This window comes from Melospiza georgiana, chromosome 20, assembly GCF_028018845.1.
Source record: "Melospiza georgiana isolate bMelGeo1 chromosome 20, bMelGeo1.pri, whole genome shotgun sequence".
Lineage (NCBI taxonomy): Eukaryota > Metazoa > Chordata > Aves > Passeriformes > Passerellidae > Melospiza > Melospiza georgiana.
The window spans coordinates 1136156-1155711 of NC_080449.1; the positions used below are offsets into that span (position 1 = coordinate 1136156).

General features: G+C 58.6%; 1 protein-coding gene and 1 pseudogene across 1 annotated transcript; one reads left to right on the forward strand and one right to left on the reverse strand.

The window, feature by feature from the left end:
- Positions 1 to 1250: 1250 nt before the first annotated feature.
- Positions 1251 to 3811, reverse strand: LOC131092015 (Fc receptor-like protein 4). The gene is made up of 7 exons (XM_058038486.1): positions 3754 to 3811; positions 3435 to 3665; positions 2910 to 3158; positions 2079 to 2315; positions 1846 to 1929; positions 1456 to 1477; positions 1251 to 1368 (listed from the first exon to the last, which is right to left on the reverse strand). Exons 1-7 carry the CDS (start codon positions 3809 to 3811, stop codon positions 1251 to 1253), a joined length of 999 nt encoding a protein of 332 aa, XP_057894469.1.
- A 2301-nt stretch (positions 3812 to 6112) lies between these two features.
- LOC131092016 (basement membrane-specific heparan sulfate proteoglycan core protein-like) lies at positions 6113 to 10781 on the forward strand (annotated as a pseudogene).
- The last annotated feature ends 8775 nt before the right edge of the window (positions 10782 to 19556 follow it).

Sequence of the window (19556 nt, forward strand, 5' to 3'; positions counted from 1 at the left end):
ACCCAAGAAGAGCACAAAAGTGTTGTATTCATATTGTTGCATATCATATTTCCAGAGCCTCATACCTTCTGGGTGGTTTTCTCACAGCAGATCTCCACAGCAGTGGTGTTGTTGCTTCTCAGTCAGGGCTCCTCTCCAAAGCTCTCCCTGACCACCCCGCCCCCTTTTATCTCAGTTACCTCCATGGGCTACAGCTGCTGCCCAATCAAGGACATTACTGCTGCAGCCCATTTACAATAACTAGAATCAGGGCAGGGTCATCATTCCTCCCAGTCATTGGGCAAAAATATCAGCAATTCTTCCCCAGCCCCCAGTTTTCCTCCCAGTGGTCCTTCCCTGTCTGCACCCGTTCTTCCCTTCTTCGCTGCTTCCCCGAGGCAGCTCATTCCTGCTCATCCTGGATGTTCCTTCACTGTTCCCCAATGGAGCTGATGCTGCCTGCACCCACCCGCCGCTGTGCTGCATTTCCTGTGCTGCCCACACCACCGAGCCTGCTGCACCTGCCCACCGCAGCCCCAGCCCGCAGCAGCCAGCCCAGAGCCACCAGTGCCGCAGCACCAGCCCACTGCCAGCCCGCAGCAGCCAGCCCGCAGCCATCGCTCACCCATGCCAGAGACACGCAGGTGCCGTCCTTGGAAATCACGCCCAGCCACTCACAAAAGCCATGTGGGCTCGCCCTGGCTTGCAGCACACACACTCCATCTGCCCAGCTGATGCCCACAGAGCGCCTGGGCTTCTTGCAGTAACGCTGTCTCTGTCTTCTGTTTCTCTGTCTATCCTTTTCCCTTATTACTCCCTTCTGTCCCCTTTCAGTAACAACCCTTACCCTCCTTTATCAAGAAACAGTTCTCAGATATAATATTGCCATGTTTGTGCTTCATTTTCATATGAGAAACCTTTCAGCGAGAATCCTCCCCAACTCCCCCTTTTACAGCGGGATGGGACAGGGGTAGTGGGAGGGGGAATGGGGAAGCCCTGGGTGTACTGCAAGTACTTTGGGGAGAGAATGGGGCAGTCCCTGAGGGTACTTGGGCACTTGCATGGGGCTGGGGAGTCCCTGCAGGTACGAGCAAAGGGATGGGGGAGCCCTTGGGGGTACTGGGAGAGGAAATGGGGAGCAGAGGGTGCTCTGTAGCCTTCCCTGTACCTTCCCCTGAGCCATGACCACCTCCCTTGGAAGGATGGGCAACCACAGAAGGCATGGAGGGAGCACCCCCAGTGTCACACAGTGCCTCCCGCTTCCCAGAGCATCACAACTTTTGGTGTAGATTGTCACAGATGTCACTGGGTTCCCACGGTTGTCTTTGCAGCTCAACGTACGTCGTCTGAGGATCCTCCACCGAGGGTGCCAGGGGGTCTGGGTGGGCCCTGTGGGAATAAGGGGGTGTGTGGAAGGGGATGGGAGGTGCTGGAAGTTTGGATAAAAGGTGTATCATGGCTGGAGGCTGCACTCACCTTTCCTGGTGCTTCCTGGCATCTGCAAAGGAAAACTGGAGGGGTGACTTTGGAGGCCCAGGGGCCCCCATCCACCCTTGGCATTGCTGAACCACCACCAGACACAAAATTTTCCCCAGACCCCCCAGTATCCCTGATGCCCCCCCAGTATGCCTGACCCACCCCACATGCACCAACACCCTGAGCCCCCAGAACCCCGAGCCTGGCAGGGAGGGGGACCCCTGATAGAACCCCCAACATCCCTGCAGGACCCTTTAACAGCTCTGAGCCATGGACACTGGGTACTCAGCCCCTCCCAAGTCAGGGGCTGTTGGTGCCGCCCTGGGACCCCGCTTCTCTGGGGGCCTTCCCACCTCTCTCCACGACCTTCATCCCCCCATTGTCACCCACCCCTGCGGTGCCACCAGTGCCAGGCCACAATGACACCCACGAGCAGGAGCAGGAACAAAAGGGCCCCACTGACCCCTGCGGCCACTGCAAGAAACAGAGGGGGACACATCAGAATCATCCATCACCCCAGGGGTCCTGCAATCCTGAATGACCCTGTTCGACCTCACCTGTGTCCCTGTGTCCCCACGGTGTCACCAACAGGGACAGCTCTGGGCTGACCGACTGGAACATACGGTGTCCGTCCTGTCCAAGCTGATTGGTGGCCACGCACTGGTAGGTGCCCGAATGTTCAACCCTGACGGCCCTGACCTCCAGGAGGGGACCCCGGGCCACCTGCTGCCCATTGTGCTGCCAGGTGAAGGTGACAGGGGCTGAGCCCACCTGCACCATGCAGCGCAGGGTCACGTTGTCACCTGCACGCACCTGGTGTGATAGGGTACCAAAAATGATGGTGGCATCCGCCACGGGCACTGCAGGGACAGAGACAGGGCCAAGGTCACATGGAGGGGCTGGCAGGTGGTGTGGGGGGGTAGGGACAAGGAGGTGGGTGTGATGGGGGATGTTTAGGATGGGGTCACAACACGCAGGGATGAGGGGACACAGGGCAGAGGCGGAGGGACACAAGAAAGGTGTCTTGGGGACATGGAGGTACCCAGGCAGGGGACCAGAGGATGCTGTGGGGACTCCCCTGTGCCCATCCCCGCACTCACTGCGCACCGTGATGTGGAGTCGGGCACTGCTCTTCCGCATGCCCATCCCCTCAGAGCACACCTGGCAGCTGTAATTCCGTGAGTGGGAGACCCCCACAGTGGGCACCAGCAGCTGCAGGGACCCCTGTGGGCCTCTCACCATCTGCCTGTCCCGGTAGAACACATGCAGGAGCGGGGCTCGGGGCCGCAGGGGGCTGGGGGTGAGGGGGGACCCCGGGCTGGGCTTGGGGGGACCCTCCAGCACCAGTGTCCAGACAAGCTCACGGGAGGACATAGGGGACTATGGGAGCAGTGACCCCGAGTCCCTGGCGAGGGGCTGTGGTGCTGTCGGGTTAGCAGATATAAGGTGCTCACCATGCACTGTCACTGTCACCAGCGCTGACTCCTCCCATCCCCATGATACCCCATTGTTCACCCAGGCCTTGCAGCGGTAGCGGCCTCTGTGGTTCAGCTGCAGAGGGGACAGGGAAAGCTCGGTCCCATTGTAGACGCCTCCCAGTTCTGTCTCCTCGCGGTAGAAGAACACTGAATCAACCGACTTTTCCTGCCTGTACCGCAGCGCAGTGTCAGCATTTCCCCCTCCAGCAGTGCCCGCGCTGGCACCTGCAGCACCACCTGGTCTGTGGGACAGAGGGTGCCATCACATCACAGGGGTCTAGAGGGTCCTGATGTCACTGGGACCCACATACTGGGTCAAAGCCAGCACACCAGGTTTTCCCAATTTCAAAACAAGGGTCCCACAGTACTGGGATACTCTGGTATGTCCCTGTCTGTAGGACATGAACTCTGATCACACCAGAGGGTGACTCATGGAGTGGAGCCCACCAGAGTCCTCGGGGTTCCCGTGGGTGCTGGGCTGATGACACAAACCACCCTCACCGTCTGAGACATTCACGGGGTGGCTGAGCCCAGTGCTGGGTCTTTCACATGTGTAGGTGCCACTTTCAGTGACAGTGAAATGGTCGCCTCCCTCCTGCCACCAGTGCTGCCCATCCTTGTACCAGGTGGTGTCACCAGCAGTCCCCGAGCCCTGGCAGGTCAGTGTCACCCGGTCCCACAGCACCGCCGGCCTCCAGGGGGGCTCCACCAGCAGCTGGGTGGTCTGGGCACCTGTGAGTGACAGGGGACACCAGCCTGCCAGGGCTGTTGCAGGGTTCGGGACAGCAGGGTGGGGCCATGGCATCCCCCGAGGACTCACCAGTGAGGCCGAGGGTCTGGGCTGGAAGGGAGAAGGGACAGGGCTGGGTGAGGGTCATGGGGACACTGTGGACACCCTATGTTTGCACTGCCCACCTCCACCAGCCCTACAGAACCTGTCCCCACAGCCAAGTCCCATGGTCCTGTGCCCATGATCCCATTCCAATGGCACCTTTCCCCATGGCCAGGTGACATCTGCATTGTTATATGGCCCCATTCCATGTCCCAGTATCCCTGTTCCCCTGTCCCTATCCCCACAGTCCCCAAGTCCCAAGGCTCCTTCTGCCACATACTTGTCCCCACATGTCTATCCCCCTCTTCCTGTCTCCACATCCCAGTTCCCCTATTTCTGTCCCTAAAGCCACCCTAAACCTCTGGTCACACTGAGCTCCATGCCCTGCTCTGCCTCTGCTGCCATTGGGGACCTCAGGGGACCTCACAGCCCCCCTGTGCCCCCTCCCCACCAGTCTCTGCCTCACCACAGCCCATCCCCAGGCTGTCAGGCCCATGCCCGGGGCACTCACCCCACAGGAGCAGCGCCACCTTCCCGGCCATCCCGGTGTCCCCAGCCATGTGCACTGGCTGTCACTCGCTGCTGTGGCCACTGCTCCCCTGGCTGGCGGCTCTTCGGATGAAGGGGAAGGAAGCGAGGTCATGTCTGTCCCCACGTGTAGGTGGCCCTTGGTGGGGGTAGGGTGCCTACGAGCTGGGGACAGGCTGGGGACAAGGCTGCATAGTCTGGGAACAAGGTGGGGGATAATGGGACATGGTGGGGACATGATGTTGCCAGAATTTGGAGTCTAAGGTTGTGTAGGGAGCCAGGGATGAGTGTCCAGGAGAATGGGGTGCCCAGGGATGGGGTCCCAGGTAAATGGGTGTCCCAAGGGTTGGGTAGACGCAGACTTGGGGAGGAGGGTCCCAGAACAATGGGATTTGTGATCATGAAATGGGGGTGCCAGGGGAAAGGGGGACCCTGTGAGAATGGTGGTCCTGGGGGAATCAAGGTCCCCAAGGGCAGTGGTGTCCCAGGGACTGGAATTACTGGGATGGTGTTCCTTGGGGTTGGAGATCCTGGGGAATTGCAGTCCAGGGATGGGGGTCTCTGGGAAGGGGTGGCAGAAGGAAATTGGGTTCCAAGTTTGGGGTCCCAGAGGAATGGATGGGCCAGGGTTGGGCAATGTGGGGGGGGAACATGGGGGTCACAGCTCCTTCCCTGGGTGCCTCAGATTTTGGGGTGAGGCTAGGCCCCGCATAATCACCCCTGCGGTGTTCGTTTCCTGGCCAGGCATTGCATGGGGGTCCTGGGTATATCGGCCTTTGTGTCCTCACCTGGCCCTGACCTTTTCCTCTCTTTATTTCTCTTTTTTCCTTATTCTTCTTTCTTTTTGCTATATGCCCTCACCCCCGGTTCCTGGCTCAGAAATCCTGGGATGCACCTGAGCAGGGAACGGGTTGGGGGACCCAGGAGAGGGGGGAAATGGGGAGCAGGGGATGCAGGGAAGGCTGAGGAGGCTTTGGGGGATGGAGGTGCTGGGCTGTGCCTGCTCAACACTTTCACTTTCTTTGTCCTGGAGGAGAGGGAAGAGGCTGTTTGTGCTGAGAGTCAGATGGGAAAAGGGGGCATTCTCTGTTTCTGGGGGGCCACATATAGGGGGCTTCTGTGCTCTAAGGTCTCTCCTCTGGAGTTCAGCTGGGGGATCCTGCCTCAGGGGTGACACATCATATAATGGGGGGTCCTGTTCCCAGGGGTGGCAGTTCCAGAAATGTCCCTGCACATTCCTGGCCGGGTGCCTGTCCCAGGGGTGGCACATCCTGGGGACCCCTGTCAATGCAAGGCTGGGGCCCAGCCATGGCCCAGCCCCACTGCACAGGGATGGCCATTGCCCAGCCTTGCTCTGCCCAGCCCCAGGTGGCAGCCAGGATCTGAGGGTCCCCTCTGCCCCCTTGGCTTTGATTCTGGCAGCTTTAGAGCTGCTGCAGAGGTGAGAATTCTGTGGGTGGAAAAGGCCCTGCCTGTGGTTTCCTCATCCCTTAAAGCAGCACAAAAACCCAAAGGGAGCCCAATTGTTGTTGCCTTTGCAGTAGTTATGGGACTCTCTCAGTCCCTTGGGCAATAGCACAAAATGATCAATTGCTGCATTTCCAGACTGGTTCCCCCACAGCTGCCCCTGCAGGGGCGGTTTCCAGCCAGCCCTGCTCTGAAAACCATCAAAGGCCCTCACAGAGCCACTGCTTGGGCTCCCTTTGGGTTGTGTGCTTCATGCAGAGCTGTGCAAACCACAGGCAGCCCTTTTCTGCCCCCACAGAATTCTCACATCTGCTGCAGCTCTGAAGCTGCCAGAATCAAAGCCAAGGGGGCAATGGGTACCCTCAGGTGCTGACTGCCCCCTGGGGCTGGCCAGAGCAGGGCTGGGCAATGGCCATCCCTGTGCAGTGGGGCTGGGCCATGGCTGGGCCCCACCCTTGGATGGCCACTGGCTTCAAGGAGCAGGAGTTTGGGGCCTCCTTCCTGCTCAGGGTTCCATTCCCCAGCTGCTCTTGCTGGCTCAGATCCAGCAGGGGACGAGCAAGAATGGAGAAGTCTGGACCCCTCTGAAGCTGCCAAGCTCCAGGACAGGACCCTCTTCCCCAGCATGTGTCCCCCCGGGACAGGATCCCCCCAGGACAGGAGCCCCCTGGATGTGCCCCCAAAGGACAGAACCCTTCCCCCCCATGTGAGAAAGGTGTCAAATGGCCTTTTCCTTCTTCTGTGGGAGACAGAAAGTGAAAGTGTTTGGGGGTAAAAGCTGCACTCCCCCACCCCTCAGAGCCTCCCCACCCCTCCCTGCAGACCCCTCATCCCTGCTTCCCCCACCCTGGGCTTCCCCCAATCTGTTCCCTGCTCCAGGTGCCCCCAAGGACCATCAAGGCACAAACTGGGGGGTTGTGAAATTGAGGGGTAAAATGATGGAAATGGAATAAAGAGAGGGAAAAATCACTGGAGGCTGGGGGACACAAACCCAGAGCAGCTCAGAATCTGTCTGGGGTGACACCCTGGACACCGGCACCATGTGGGGCTGGCGCTGGCTCTGGGTCACCCCAAAATCTGAAGCACCCAGGCAAGGAGCTGAAACCCATGGGCTCACCCAGCCACTGCCCATCCCTGGCACCCCCATTCCCCCAGGAACAGAAACATGGGACCTCCATTCCTTATGTCCCACTCTCTCTGCAGCCCCCATCCCAACACTGACATTCCCTAGGATCTCCATGGCCCAGCACCCCATTCCCAAGGAACACCTTCCCATTCATTCCATCCCCTGAAATCTTCCTAGGACCCACCATTCTCCCCTCCCATGAACTCAAATCCTTGGAGCCCACATTTCCCTGGGACTCCCATCCCTGAGTACCCCAGGTATGGAGACGCCCATTCCAATGGCACCCCCATTGCCAGATATTCCCCCTCCTCTGGACCCCTTTTACCAGTGACCCCATTCCTGCCTCCCCAAAATCACCAAATTCCCAACCCCTGGGAACCCCATGACCCATTTTGTCTCACCTACCCACGTCCCCAGCCTATCCCCAGCATGTCCCCACCCTGCCCCCACCAAGGGCCACCTACGAATGAGGTCAAGACGTGACCTCGCTTCCTTCCCCTTCATCCGAAGAGCCGCCAGCCAGGGGAGCAGTGGCCACAGCAGCAAGTGACAGCCAGTGCACATGGCTGGGGACACCGGGATGGCCGGGAAGGTGGCGCTGCCCCTGTGGGGTGAGTGCCCTGGGCACAGACCTGACACCCCAGGAATGGGGAGGGAAGTGGGCACAGGGGTCTGTGGGGTCCCCTGAGGTCCCCAATGACAGCAGAGCCAGTCCATGTTACCCACAGTGGAACTGGGTGTGATTGTTGATGTAGGGTGGCTTTGGGGACAGGAAGAGGGGGCAGGAATTTGGTGATGGGGATGTCGAGACAGGAATGTGGGGACTGGCACCTTTGGGCTCAGGCAGCTCCGGGGAAAGGGACAAGGTAACTGGGATGCAGGGACAAGAACGCTGAGGATGTGGCCATGGGGATAGGATCACTGGGATGGGATCATGAGCAGGTGGGGCCAACGTGGGCCAGCATGGGCTGTGTCCGTGGTGTCCTCGTGCCCGGGGTGTTCTCAGTGTCCGCATGTTCGGCCTCAACCCGGGGTGGCCTCGGCGTCCCTGTTCCCAAGGTGTCTGTGCCACATGGATGTGGTACACGGGTTGCTGTGACACAGACGTGTCCCCATGCCTGTCCAGACTTTTGGGGACAACCCACACACTTTCCCACAAGAGCATCTGTCCCCACGGGGACACTTTGGGGACAGCCACCACACCCTGTACCCCATGTGCCTCTGTCCCCATGGTGACACCCCCACTGAGCCCTGTCCCTTCTCCCTTCCAGCCCAGACCCTCGGCCTTGCTGGTGAGTTCTCAGGGGATGCCATGTCCCCACCCTGCTGTCCCCAGCCCCACACTGGCCCTGGCAGGCTGGTGTCCCCTATCACCCACAGGTTCCCAGACCACCCAGCTCCTGGTGGAGCCCCCCTAGAGGCCAGCGGTGCTGTGGGACCGGGTGACACTGACCTGCCAGGGCTCGGGGACTGCTGGTGCCACCACCTGGTGCAAGGGCGGGCAGAGTTGGTGGCAGGAGGGACAGGACCGCCTCACTGTCACCGAGAGTGGCACCTACACATGTGACAGACCTGGCACTGGGCGCAGCCCCCCCTTGACAGTCTTAGATGGTGAGGGGAGACCTTGAATGATCATGGGGGCCCCAGAGCGGTATGGGTGGGCTCCACTCCGTGGATGGCCTCACACTCCTCGTGTGACAAGAGCCAGTCCCCGGCACACAGGGACATCCCAGCGCACCCCAGAGCACCACAGAGCACCCACATGTCCCCGGTGCTATGGGCACCCACCTCAGAACAGTCTCATCAGTGAGATGTGACCTTCCTGTCCCACAGACCAGCTGGTGCTGCAGGTGCCAGCGCTGGCACTGCTGGAGGGGGACACCTTGACACTGCGCTGCCGGTGCCGGCAGGACAACCATCTCACCAGTGTGCGATTTTACCGGGAGGAGTAGGATCTCAGGGGGTCTCTCAGGGGGAACAAGCTGTCCCTTTCACCTCTGCAACTGCAACACAGCAGCCGCTACAGATGTGAGGGCTTGGTGGGGTCCTGGCAGTCACGGTCAGCACCAGTGACAGTGAGAGTGCATGGTGAGCACCCACACGGCTGGAACTCAAATATCTTGACAACCCCAAAGCCACTTCCCAGTGCACTCAGACTCACAGTCCTCACTTCTCCTCTCCTTCCCAGAGCTCTTCTCAGTGCCGGTGCTGGAGGGTCCCCGTGAGCTCACGGAGAGGTCCCCCCTGACTCTCAGCTGCCTCAGCACCCCCAGCCCCCTGCGGCCCCGAGCCCCCCTCCTGCACGTGTTCTACCGGGACGGGCAGGTGGTGGGGGGCCCACAGGAGTCCCTGCAGCTGCTGGTGCCCGCTGTGGGGGTCTCCCACTCGGGGCATTATGGCTGTGAGGTGCACTCCGAGGGGGGATCCGTGCAGAAGAGCAGCAACCGGCTCCGCGTCACGGTGTGCAGTGAGTGTGGGGATCGGCACGGGTATCCCCCACAGATGCCTCGGGTCCCCCACACTGCCTGGCATCTCCCAGCCCTCCCTGATGCCTGCTCTGGGGCACCCAACCTTTTCCAGATCCCTCCCTGCCCCCCCCCGTCCTTTCTCGGGTCTCTCCTCGGGACCCCCAGTCCGTACATGTGTCCACTCATCCTTCCCCGGTGCATTTTCTGTGTCCTGCAATCGCTGCCCCGGGCCTCTACTAAGCTCCCCTAATTCCTGGCTTGTGTTTCCCTCCATCCTTCGTTGGGTCCCCTCCCTCATCCCGTCCACCCCTCTCTGAGGTCTCTGCACATTGCTCAAGTCTCACCATCCCCCCCCATGGTCCCCGTACCCTTCCTGGAGTTGCCCACCTCCCTCTCCAGGTGTTCCCTCCCTGACCCCCTTATCATCCCTTGGGGTTCCTTTTAAAGCCTCCCTCCCCCAATCTCTGCACCCCCTCTCCCTCACTGAAGTTTACCTGCCCCTCCTTGACATACCCCCGGGTCCCTCACTGTCCCCTGGTGTCCCACTCTCCCGCAGGTTCCCGCCCTCGGGGGTGTCCCTGTCAGCGCAGCCCCTTGGGGGACAGGTGGCACTCGGGGACAGCCTGGTGCTGAGCTGTGCAGTGGCCATAGGGACAGGTCCCCTGTCCTTCTCCTGGCACCGGGAGGGCTTGGGGCCACCACTGGGCACCAGCCCCCACCTGGAGCTGCGCCAGATTGGGGACAATGACAGCGGCCAGTACCGGTGCCGGGTCAGTGACGGGAACAGCATGGCCGAGAGTGACCCCCTGAATGTCACCGTCCTGGGTGAGCAGGACCCTCGGGCTGGGGATGACCCCACCCACAGCACCCCCATCCCACCTCACCAGGTGCCAGCACCGTCTCTGTCCCTGCAGTGCCCGTGGCCAATGCCACCATCACTCCCGGCCCCCTGTCACACCAGGTGCGTGCAGGTGACAGTGTGAACCTGCGCTGCTGGGTGCAGGTGGGCTCAGCCCCTGTCACCTTCACCTGGCTGCACAATGGGCAGGAGGTGGCCCGGGGTCCCCTCCTGGAGCTCAGGGACATCAATGTGGGACATTCGGGCACCTACCAGTGCGTGGCCACCAACCAGCTGGGACAGGACGGGCACCGCGTGTTCCAGGCACTCAGCATTGAGCTGGCCCTGGAGGTGACACCTGGCTCACCCTGGGTCACACGTGGGGTCACAGGTGGGGTCACCAGGGTGTTCAGGACTCCTGCAGTTCAGGATGACCCCATTGTGTCCCCCTCTGTCCCCAGCAGTGGCTGTGAATGTCAGCAGCACCCTCCTGTTCCTGCTCCTGCTCCTGGCTGTCATCGCAGGCTGTCACTGGTGGCACCGCCGGGATGGGGACAATGCAGCGGGTACAAGGTCCTACAGGAACTAGGGGGAAGACCCACACACTGGGGGGTAGTTGGGGCATCACCCAAAACCTCAGATATGAAAGAAGCTGAGCCCCCAAGTGACCTTTGCTTGGGGGTCTTTTGGAGGGTCCTGGGCTGTCCCATGAAGGGCCTTGAGGAATATTGGGGTGACACTGGGATCTCCTGGGGGCTTTTAGGGAGGTGTTGGAGAGTTGTGCAGGGATGTTGAGAGCTCTTCAGGGATCCTGAAGCAGTTTGGAGGCTTCCCTGCATTCCATTCTTGGGGTTCCTTGAGGCTTGAGTGTGCTCAGGTGTTCGGGGTTCCTGGGAAGGGGGTTGGAGTACCTGGGTGCCTCAGGTGTTCTGGGGCTCCGCAGGGGTGCTTTGGGGTGCAGGGGCCTGGCAGTCCAGTAGAAATCAGTGTTTGGTGGGGGCTCAGGGCTCCAGTGGGCATTTAAATGTCCCAGGTGGAGTTGGGGCCCAGGGGACCCCATGATCACCCCATCCTCTTTTTCTTGTAGTTCTCAGGAAATCCCAGGACAGGTGAGTGGGGAGTTCCAGCCATGACTCTCCCTGACCCCCTCCCCAGATACCCCTCAGACCCCCCCTTATCCCCACGAAGCACCCCAGAACACCCTTATCCCTTACAGGTTGGGGGGGGGGGGCTGGACATGAGGGGACAGGGGGTGAGTATGGGGGATGGGTGGGGACACGGACATGTCATCCATGGGTGTCACACCAAGCCAGGTGTCTCTTACTGTCCCCCCCAAGGACCCCCAGGTGACCCACTCAGAGCTGCCAGGACCACATGGGCGACTGCAGGACACCAGTGACATCCATGGGAACCTGCTGTGACAATATGGGACACTGGAAGTCCTCATCCCATGGCTCCCGTGGTGGTCCATCCGGCCTGGGGTGATGACCACGAGTCAGGGGGGCCTGCACAGGGCACTCAGTGCTCCCCTTTCCCCCTCCCAGTGCTCCCAGTACACCCATGGCTCGCCAGGCTCCTCCCAGTGCCAGGGGACAGAGGACCCATTTCCTTCTTATTTAGTCCAAAATGAAGCTTTTTGGTTAAACTGGCAGCGATGGTGTTTGTTCAGCTTTGTGGGGCTTTAGGAATGGGATTCTCCAGCTCTGGGTTGCCACCAAAAACCATGGGCTGCTGCCCCTTTCCCTACCACAACCCATGGAGGCACAAAGATCCCAAAAGTCTGACAATTCCTGAATCAGTAATGAAAGAAAAAAAATCAACAGCAACAGCAACAAGGTCTAGGGCCCAAATTGTCACACAAGGAATGATTTCCAGGGGAAGCCACCAACAAAGAACAATCCTCGAATGTTGTGGTGTGCTGTAATGTCCCATTTTGGCCTTCCAGGTCACTTTCCCAGGTGTGCCAATACCTCTCTCCCTTCCCCCTTGCCCCCATGCTGAGTGAGTCCTGTCACTCAGACTTAACATTCCAGCAAGGCGTCGTGTGGTTGGACAAGTTCAAAGGATGCCACTCAGGCCCAGGGGTCACTGGCCTGTCTGGGTGTCATCTTCCCCTGAGACCCTGCCCCTCTCACCTGGTTGGTGGCTCACCTGTACCTCCCCTCCCCCTGTCCCTGAGCTTAAAAAGGTCATCAGACCATGCGGTCTGGATTCTGTTGGAGCAGTTGCTCTTGTTCAGACCTCTGTAACCATGGAATAAACCTCTGGACATTAAACCCTCCAGCAGAATCCATCTCCTTTTTCTCTTCACCATCGCCTGAAGCTATCCCTCCTGAGGTAACGGGGTTCCTTACAAGCCTGGACTTGTTCAGTGCCCAGCTGCAACCACCAGCAAGCTAAGGTATCTCTGGGGTGATACACCGCAGTTGCTGCCTTTGGCCCAGCAGCGAGGGTCAGACTGGCCCAGGCACAATCTAACTGGTAATATTGGGAGCCTTTTTTTCCAATACTCGAACACTTCCCGCCCGTCACGTTTCCTCCACCAGAGGAATCGGGCAGAGCCCTGGACCTTCCTTGCTCTGATGGCCAAAGTGGCCTTCAGGAGGCTCTGGATTCTCTTCTCCCCTGTCCCAAACCCCTCCTCTGCCATGTTCCCCACACCAGGATATCACAAAGGCTCTGAGGATGTTTCTGAGCATCCCATTTGCCCAGGGCATTTGGGATCAGGCCATGGCACATGGTGAGGTGCCAAAGACAGGAAAAATTTGAAGTCTGGAGACATTTTGGAACAGCTGTGTGTGGCAGGGGTGGGTCAGGCTTTGTTTTTGGTGAGACAGGGCCCTGTCCGTCCATCATCTGTCAGCCATGGCACACTGGGGACAGCGTGACACTTTGACAAAGCTAGCTCCTGAGTAGCCAGGTGACCAGAAGTGCCAGCTGGGGAGAGGGCCCTTTGTGACCCAACTGGCTTACAAGCCAGAACATGAGGTAGCCAAGTCCCTGACCCTATCTGCTCATGGGGTAACTGTCGCCTCCACGCTGGACCCAGTAGTTGGAAACTCATTTAAATGAGAAATATCAGCCAAGGAAACTGGGGAAAAAATCCTGGAATTGAAAGAAAGCCATCTCAGAAACTTTTCCTAATTTCAAATATGATGTTGCTTCCAGGTCAAAGTGAAGGAAAAGGAATCCCAGCTCTTTACTGGGAAATTGATAAACCAGAACAGAACAAACAACACAAACCCAGAACTTTCCCTCCCACTCAGCACTGTTGGTTTTTGTGGCAGTTATAACCGCAGCCAGCAGGGGGCGCTGCAGGGAGCACTCCCGGCCAGCAGTGGGTGCCCCGGTCCAGCTCCATCCCCTCAGGGGCCATGGCGGCCTCGGACGGGAGGGAGGATGGGAAATCGCTCCTTTTGCAAACTCACGGGCACCAATCGGTCCCAACACCACCACCGGCAGTGGGCAGAAGCTGCCAAGGCAGCAGGTTGGATCCCAGTGCCCACTGGCAGTGTAGCAGTGTCCCAGGGTCAGGCACACGCCCTACCCAACACCCACAAGCGCTCTCCATGATCCTGAATGGAAGGAAGGCAGCGCCTGATCTCAGGCTCATCTCGGGCCCACAGCAGCACCTCTGGTAGCTTTACACCACAATTCCTGCAATCCCTCAGGCTTTCACTAAGGTGAGGAGGGCAGGGATGGAGCAACTTTGGGGAAACCTGGAATCAACACAGGATCACTCCCAACAGCCCCACCACAGCTGCAGCCAGAGCCACAGCTTGATATTTCCACACTTTTCCCTCTTGTCTGGCAACCACAGCCAAAAGCCAAACACTCTTCCTAGGCCATTCTAAAGGGCTTCATGTTTGAAGCCGGAAGGAGGAGGGAACCGGTCAGGTTGTTGACAGATGGTTGCGGTATATGCAAGGCTTTTGGGGCTATCTCAGACCCTTGCTGCAAGGGACAAAATGATCAATTGCTGCATTTCTGGACTGGTTCTCTCAAAGCTGCCCCTGCAAGGGGCGATTTCCAGCCAGCCCTGCTCTGAAAACCATCAGAGGCCCTCACAGAGCCACGGCTTGGGCTCCTTTTGGGTTTTGTGCTTCTTGCAGAGCTAAGCAAACCACAGGGAGGCCTTTTTCCACCCACACAATTCTCACCTCTGCAGCAGCTCTAAAGCTGCCAGAATCAAAGCCAAGGGGTCAAGGAGGGACACTCAGGTTCTGGCTGCCACCTGGGGCTGGCCAGAGCAGGGCTGGGCAATGGCCATCCCTGTGCAGTGGGGCTAGGACATGGCTGGGCCCCACCCTTGGATGGCCACAACAACAACATCAGCCACTCCACAATACTTTTCACTATCTGAACAACATCGCAATATTTATTCAACAGTATAATCAATAATGTAATATCAATTCATATAATATCCAGTAAAAGTCAACTTCCATTAACTTGTTTCTCACAATACATACCAGTAAAGAACTGTTATTCCTGTTCCCACATCTTTGCCTAAAAGGCCTGTAGTTTCAAAGCTATAATAGTTCAGAGAGAAAGGGGTCGTATTTTGCATTCCAAGGGAGGTCTCCCCTTGTTCAGCTTCCTTGACAGAGCTGATCAAAGAAACACCATTTCTGCCAGTTTAACCAAAGAGCTGCATTTTTGTCCCAGGAGCAGGGAACCACGTCCTGTGCCCCTTGGAACTGGGATGGGCACCAGTAAGCCACCTCATTGGGAGCACTGGGATGGGGACTGCAGAGCCACTAAGCACACTGAGGTTAAGAGGATCATATCTGATTTGGATTTATGTCTCAACATGTGCTACACCTGAGGTGAAAAATTACTCTGTCGTTGTACATGTGCTGGGAACCCTGTCCCTGGCAAGGCTTCACACAACAGAGAATCAGGGGAGAGAAAGCTTCAGTGATCGGGCTGTGAGTGACCCCCACTGGCTGGTGGGACAGATGCCCGAGGAAAAATATCTATGAAAAAATGCCCAGGAATTCAGGCTGTGGGAGGGGCCTTTGCAAATAAAAGCAGCTAACTGTGACAAAACAGGAGTGTTTTTCTTTAGGTTTCTTGCAGAGATCAGGGGCTCGCTCAGAGGGTCAGTTTGGCTCCCCTCTCCTGTGGGATTCACATTCTCTGAAACTGAGAGAAGCAGTGAGAGAAGCAAAGAATGATCCAAAAAATTCTCATCTCATTTTCTGCTCCTGTGTTGTTCACACGTGGAATGCATTGTGGAAGATTGTTTACCTGAAGGGAATTGCTAATTGGATTGTGGTGTGAGTGTTTTGATTCACTGACCAATTGAATCCAGGTGTGTGTTTGTGGGGACTGTGGGCTGACAGTCATGAGATTGTGCGCAGTGGAGTGTAGTTGAGTGCTTGGCTGATTAAGTTTAGATGTAATGGAATATAATATAGAATATAGTATACTAATGTACTTAATAAGCCTTCTGATAAGATGGAGTCAGATGCGTCATTCCTCCTGGACATCGGGCAAAAATATCATCGACACATCCCTCCCTGCCTTTTCCTCCGGTGGTCCTTCTTCCCTGTCCGCACTCGTTCTTCCCTGCTTCATTGCTTTCCTGAGGCAGCTCATTCCTGCTCGTCCTGGATATTCCTTCATTGTTTCCCGAAAGAGCGGATGCTGCCTGCACCCACTCGCTGCCTCTGCCACATTTCCCGTGCTGCCCACTGCACTGAGCCTGCTGCACCTGCCCACCGCAGCCCCAGCCTGCAGCAGCCAGCCCAGAGCCACCAGTGCCGCAGCACCAGCCCGCAGCCACCCCGCAGCAGCCAGCCCGCAGCCATCGCTCGCCCATGCCAGAGACACGCAGGTGCCGTCCTTGGAAATCACGCCCAGCCACTCACAAAAGCCATGTGGGCTCGCCCTGGCTTGCAGCACACACACTCCATCTGCCCAGCTGATGCCCACAGAGCGCCCGGGCTTCTTGCAGTAACACTGTCCTGTCTTTTGTTTCTCTCTCTATCCTTTTCCCTTTCTACTCTCTTCTCTCCCCCTTCGATAATAACCCTTACCCTCCTTTATCAATAAACAGTTCTCAGATATAATATTGCCATGTTTGTGTTTCATTTTCATTTGAGAAACCTTTCAGCAAGAATCCTCCCCAACTCCCCCTTTTACAGCGGGATGGGATAGGGATAGTAGGAGGGGGAATGTGGAAGCCCTGGGTGTACTGCAAGCACTGCGGGGAGAGAATGGGGCAGTCCCTGAGGGTACTTGGGCACTTGGATGGGGCTGGGGAGCCCCTGCAGGTACCGGCAAAGGGATGGGGGAGACCTTGGGGGTACTGGGAGAGGAAATCGGAAGCAGAGGGTGCCCTGTGTAGCCTCCCCCAACCCATGAGCACCTCCCTTGGAAGGATGGGCTACCACAGGAGGCATGGAGGGAGCACCCCCAGTGTCAACCAGTGCCTCCCGCTTCCCAGAGCATCACAACTTTTGGTGTAGATTGTCACAGATGTTACTGGGTTCCCACGGTTGCCTTTGCAGCTCCATGTACGTCGCCTGAGGATCCTCCACTTGGGGTGCCAGTGGGTCTTGGGGGGCCCTGCAGGAATAAGGGGGTGTGGGGAAGGGAATGGGAAGGGAATGGGATAAAAGGTGTATCATGGCTGGAGCCTGCACTCACCTTTCCTGGTAATTCCTGGCATCTGCAAAGGAAAACTGGAGGGGTGACTTTGGAGACTTAGGGGCCCCCATTTACCCTTGGGAATGCTGAACCACCACCAGACACACAATTCTCCCCAGGACGCTCCAGTATCCCTGACCCACCCCACTTGCACCAACACCCTTAACCTCCAGAACCCCGAGCCTGGCAGGGATTGGGACCTCTGATAGAATCCCCAACATCCCTGCAGGACCCTCCAACAGCTCCCCAGGTCTCTGAGCCATGGTCATTGGGGGCTCAGCCTCTCCCATGTCAGGGGCTTTTCATGCTGCCCTATGGCCCCACTTCCCTGGCATCCTTCCCACCTCTCTACATGACCCCTGTCCCCCCATTGTCACCCACCCACATGGTGCCACCGGTGCCAGGCCACAATGAAACCTATGAGCAGGAGCAGGAACAAAAGGGCCCCTTCAAACCCTGCGGCCACTGCAAGAAACAGAGGGGGACACATCAGGATCACCCATCACCCTAGGGTTCCTGCACTCCCTGGTGAGCACGTGTTATCTCACCTGTGACACAGGGTGTGTGTTCTGTCACCTGCAGGGCCAGCTCTGGGCTGTGTGCCTGGTGCCCGTCCAGCTGGTTGGTGGCCGTGCACTGGTAGGTGCCCGAATGTCCCACATCAACAGCTCCAAGATCCAGGAGGGGACCCTGGGCCACCTCCTGCCCATTGTGCAGCCAGGTGAAGGTTACAGGGGCTGAGCCCACCTGCACCGAGCAGCGCAGGGTCATGAGGTCACCTGCATGCACTTGATGTGACAGGGGACTGAGGGTGATGGTGACATTGGCCACGGGCACTGTGGGGACACAGACTGGGCTGGCACCTTGGCAAGATGGGATGGGAATGCTGTGGTTGGGGTCACCCCCAGTCTGAGGGCCCCACTCACAAAGGACACTGATATTCAGGGGGACACTCTCAGCCATGCTGTCCCCGCACTGGTAGTGGCCACTGTCCTAGTCCCCAGTGTGGTACAGCTCCAGGCAGGGCTAGTGCCAAGCGTTGCCCCCGAGCCCTCCCGGGTACCAGGAAATGGACAGGTGACCTGTCCATGTGGCCACCGTGCAGCTCAGCACAAGGCTGCGCTGACAGGGACACTCCCGAGGGTGGAACCCCTGCTGGAGGGGGTGACACCACGGGATATTGAGGGACTTGGATGGAGGTCAGGGAGGGGCAGGGAGATCCCAGTGAGGGAGAGGAGAGGTGGTGCAGAGCCTTGGCGGAGGGGTGTTGGATAGGTACCCAAGGAAGGATGGGGTGTTTAATGACGGGACATGTGGAGCGGAAGATGGGAGGACCCCAGTGCGGGTATGGAGAGGGTATGGTGGGACTTGGGGACTGCAGGGAAACAGCAGAGAGGGGTGGGGTTGACTCAGAGATGGGTGAATGGACACAGTGAGGGATGGGGGGAATGGGGTAGTAATGGAGGTACCCAGGCAGGGCACCCGAGGAGGCAGTGAGGGCTAGCCGTGCCCATCCCCGCACTCACTGCGCACAGTGACACGGAGCCAGGCACTGCTCTTCCGCACGGTCCCCCCCTCTGAGCGCACCTCGCAGCTGTAATTCCCCGAGTGGGAGACCCCCACAGCGGGCACCAGCAGCTGTGGGGATCCCTGTGGGCCCCTCAGAACCTGCCCGTCCCGGTAGCACAGGTGCAGGAGGGGGACTAGGGGCCGCAGGGGGCTGGGGGTGCTGAGGCAGCTGAGAGTCAGGGGGGAACCATTGGTGGGCTCAGAGTGAACTTCCAGCACTGGCGCCGTAAAAAGCTCTGGAAAGGAGAGGGGAGGGAGATTTGTGAGCCCGAGTCACTAGGGACGGGCTGTGGGGGGGTTATTGTGACAGTTGTGGAATGCTCACTATGCACTGTCACTGTCACTGATTCCAACTTCTCCCATCCTCGTGATACTGTGGATTTCAGCCAGCCCCTGCAGCTGTAGCGGCCGCTGTGTTGCAGCTGCAGAGGGGACAGGGACAGCTCAGTCCCATCACAGAGCTCCTGCAGTTTCCTCTCCTCATGGTAGAAGGACACTGAGCTGACCGGGTTGTCCCACCATCGCCGGCAGTGCAGTGTCACCGTGTCCCCCTCCAGCAGTGCCTGTGCTGGCACCTGCAGCACCAATTGGGCTGCGGGACACAGGGGTCCTGTTAACACTGCGGGGACCTGGAGGGACCCAATGCCATCGCAACCCCCATATTGGCTCACACACAGCACACCAGGTGTCCCCAAATCCACAAACAGGGTCTGCCAGCATTGGGATCTCTGGGATGCCCCCAGAGTAGGGGACAGGCTCTGGTCACACAGGAGGTGACCCATGGAGCAGAGCCCACCCAGAGCCCCGGGGTCAATGTTGGTGCCAGGAGAGGGACATCCAAATCCCCCTCACCATCTAAGACTGTCACAGGAGGGCTGAGCCCAGTGCCAGGTCTCTCACACATGTAGTTGCCTTTCTCAGTGACAGTGAGGCGGTTGTGTCTCTCCTGCCTCCAGCGCTGCCCGTCTTTGTACCAGGTGGTGACACCAGTGTTCCCCGAGCCCTGGCATGTCAGTGTCACCCGGTCCCACAGCACCGCCGGCCTCCAGGGGGGCTCCACCGGGAGCTGGGTGGTCTGGGCACCTGCAGGTGACATAGGTCACCAGTCTGCCAGGGCCAGTGTGGGGCTGGGGACAGCGGG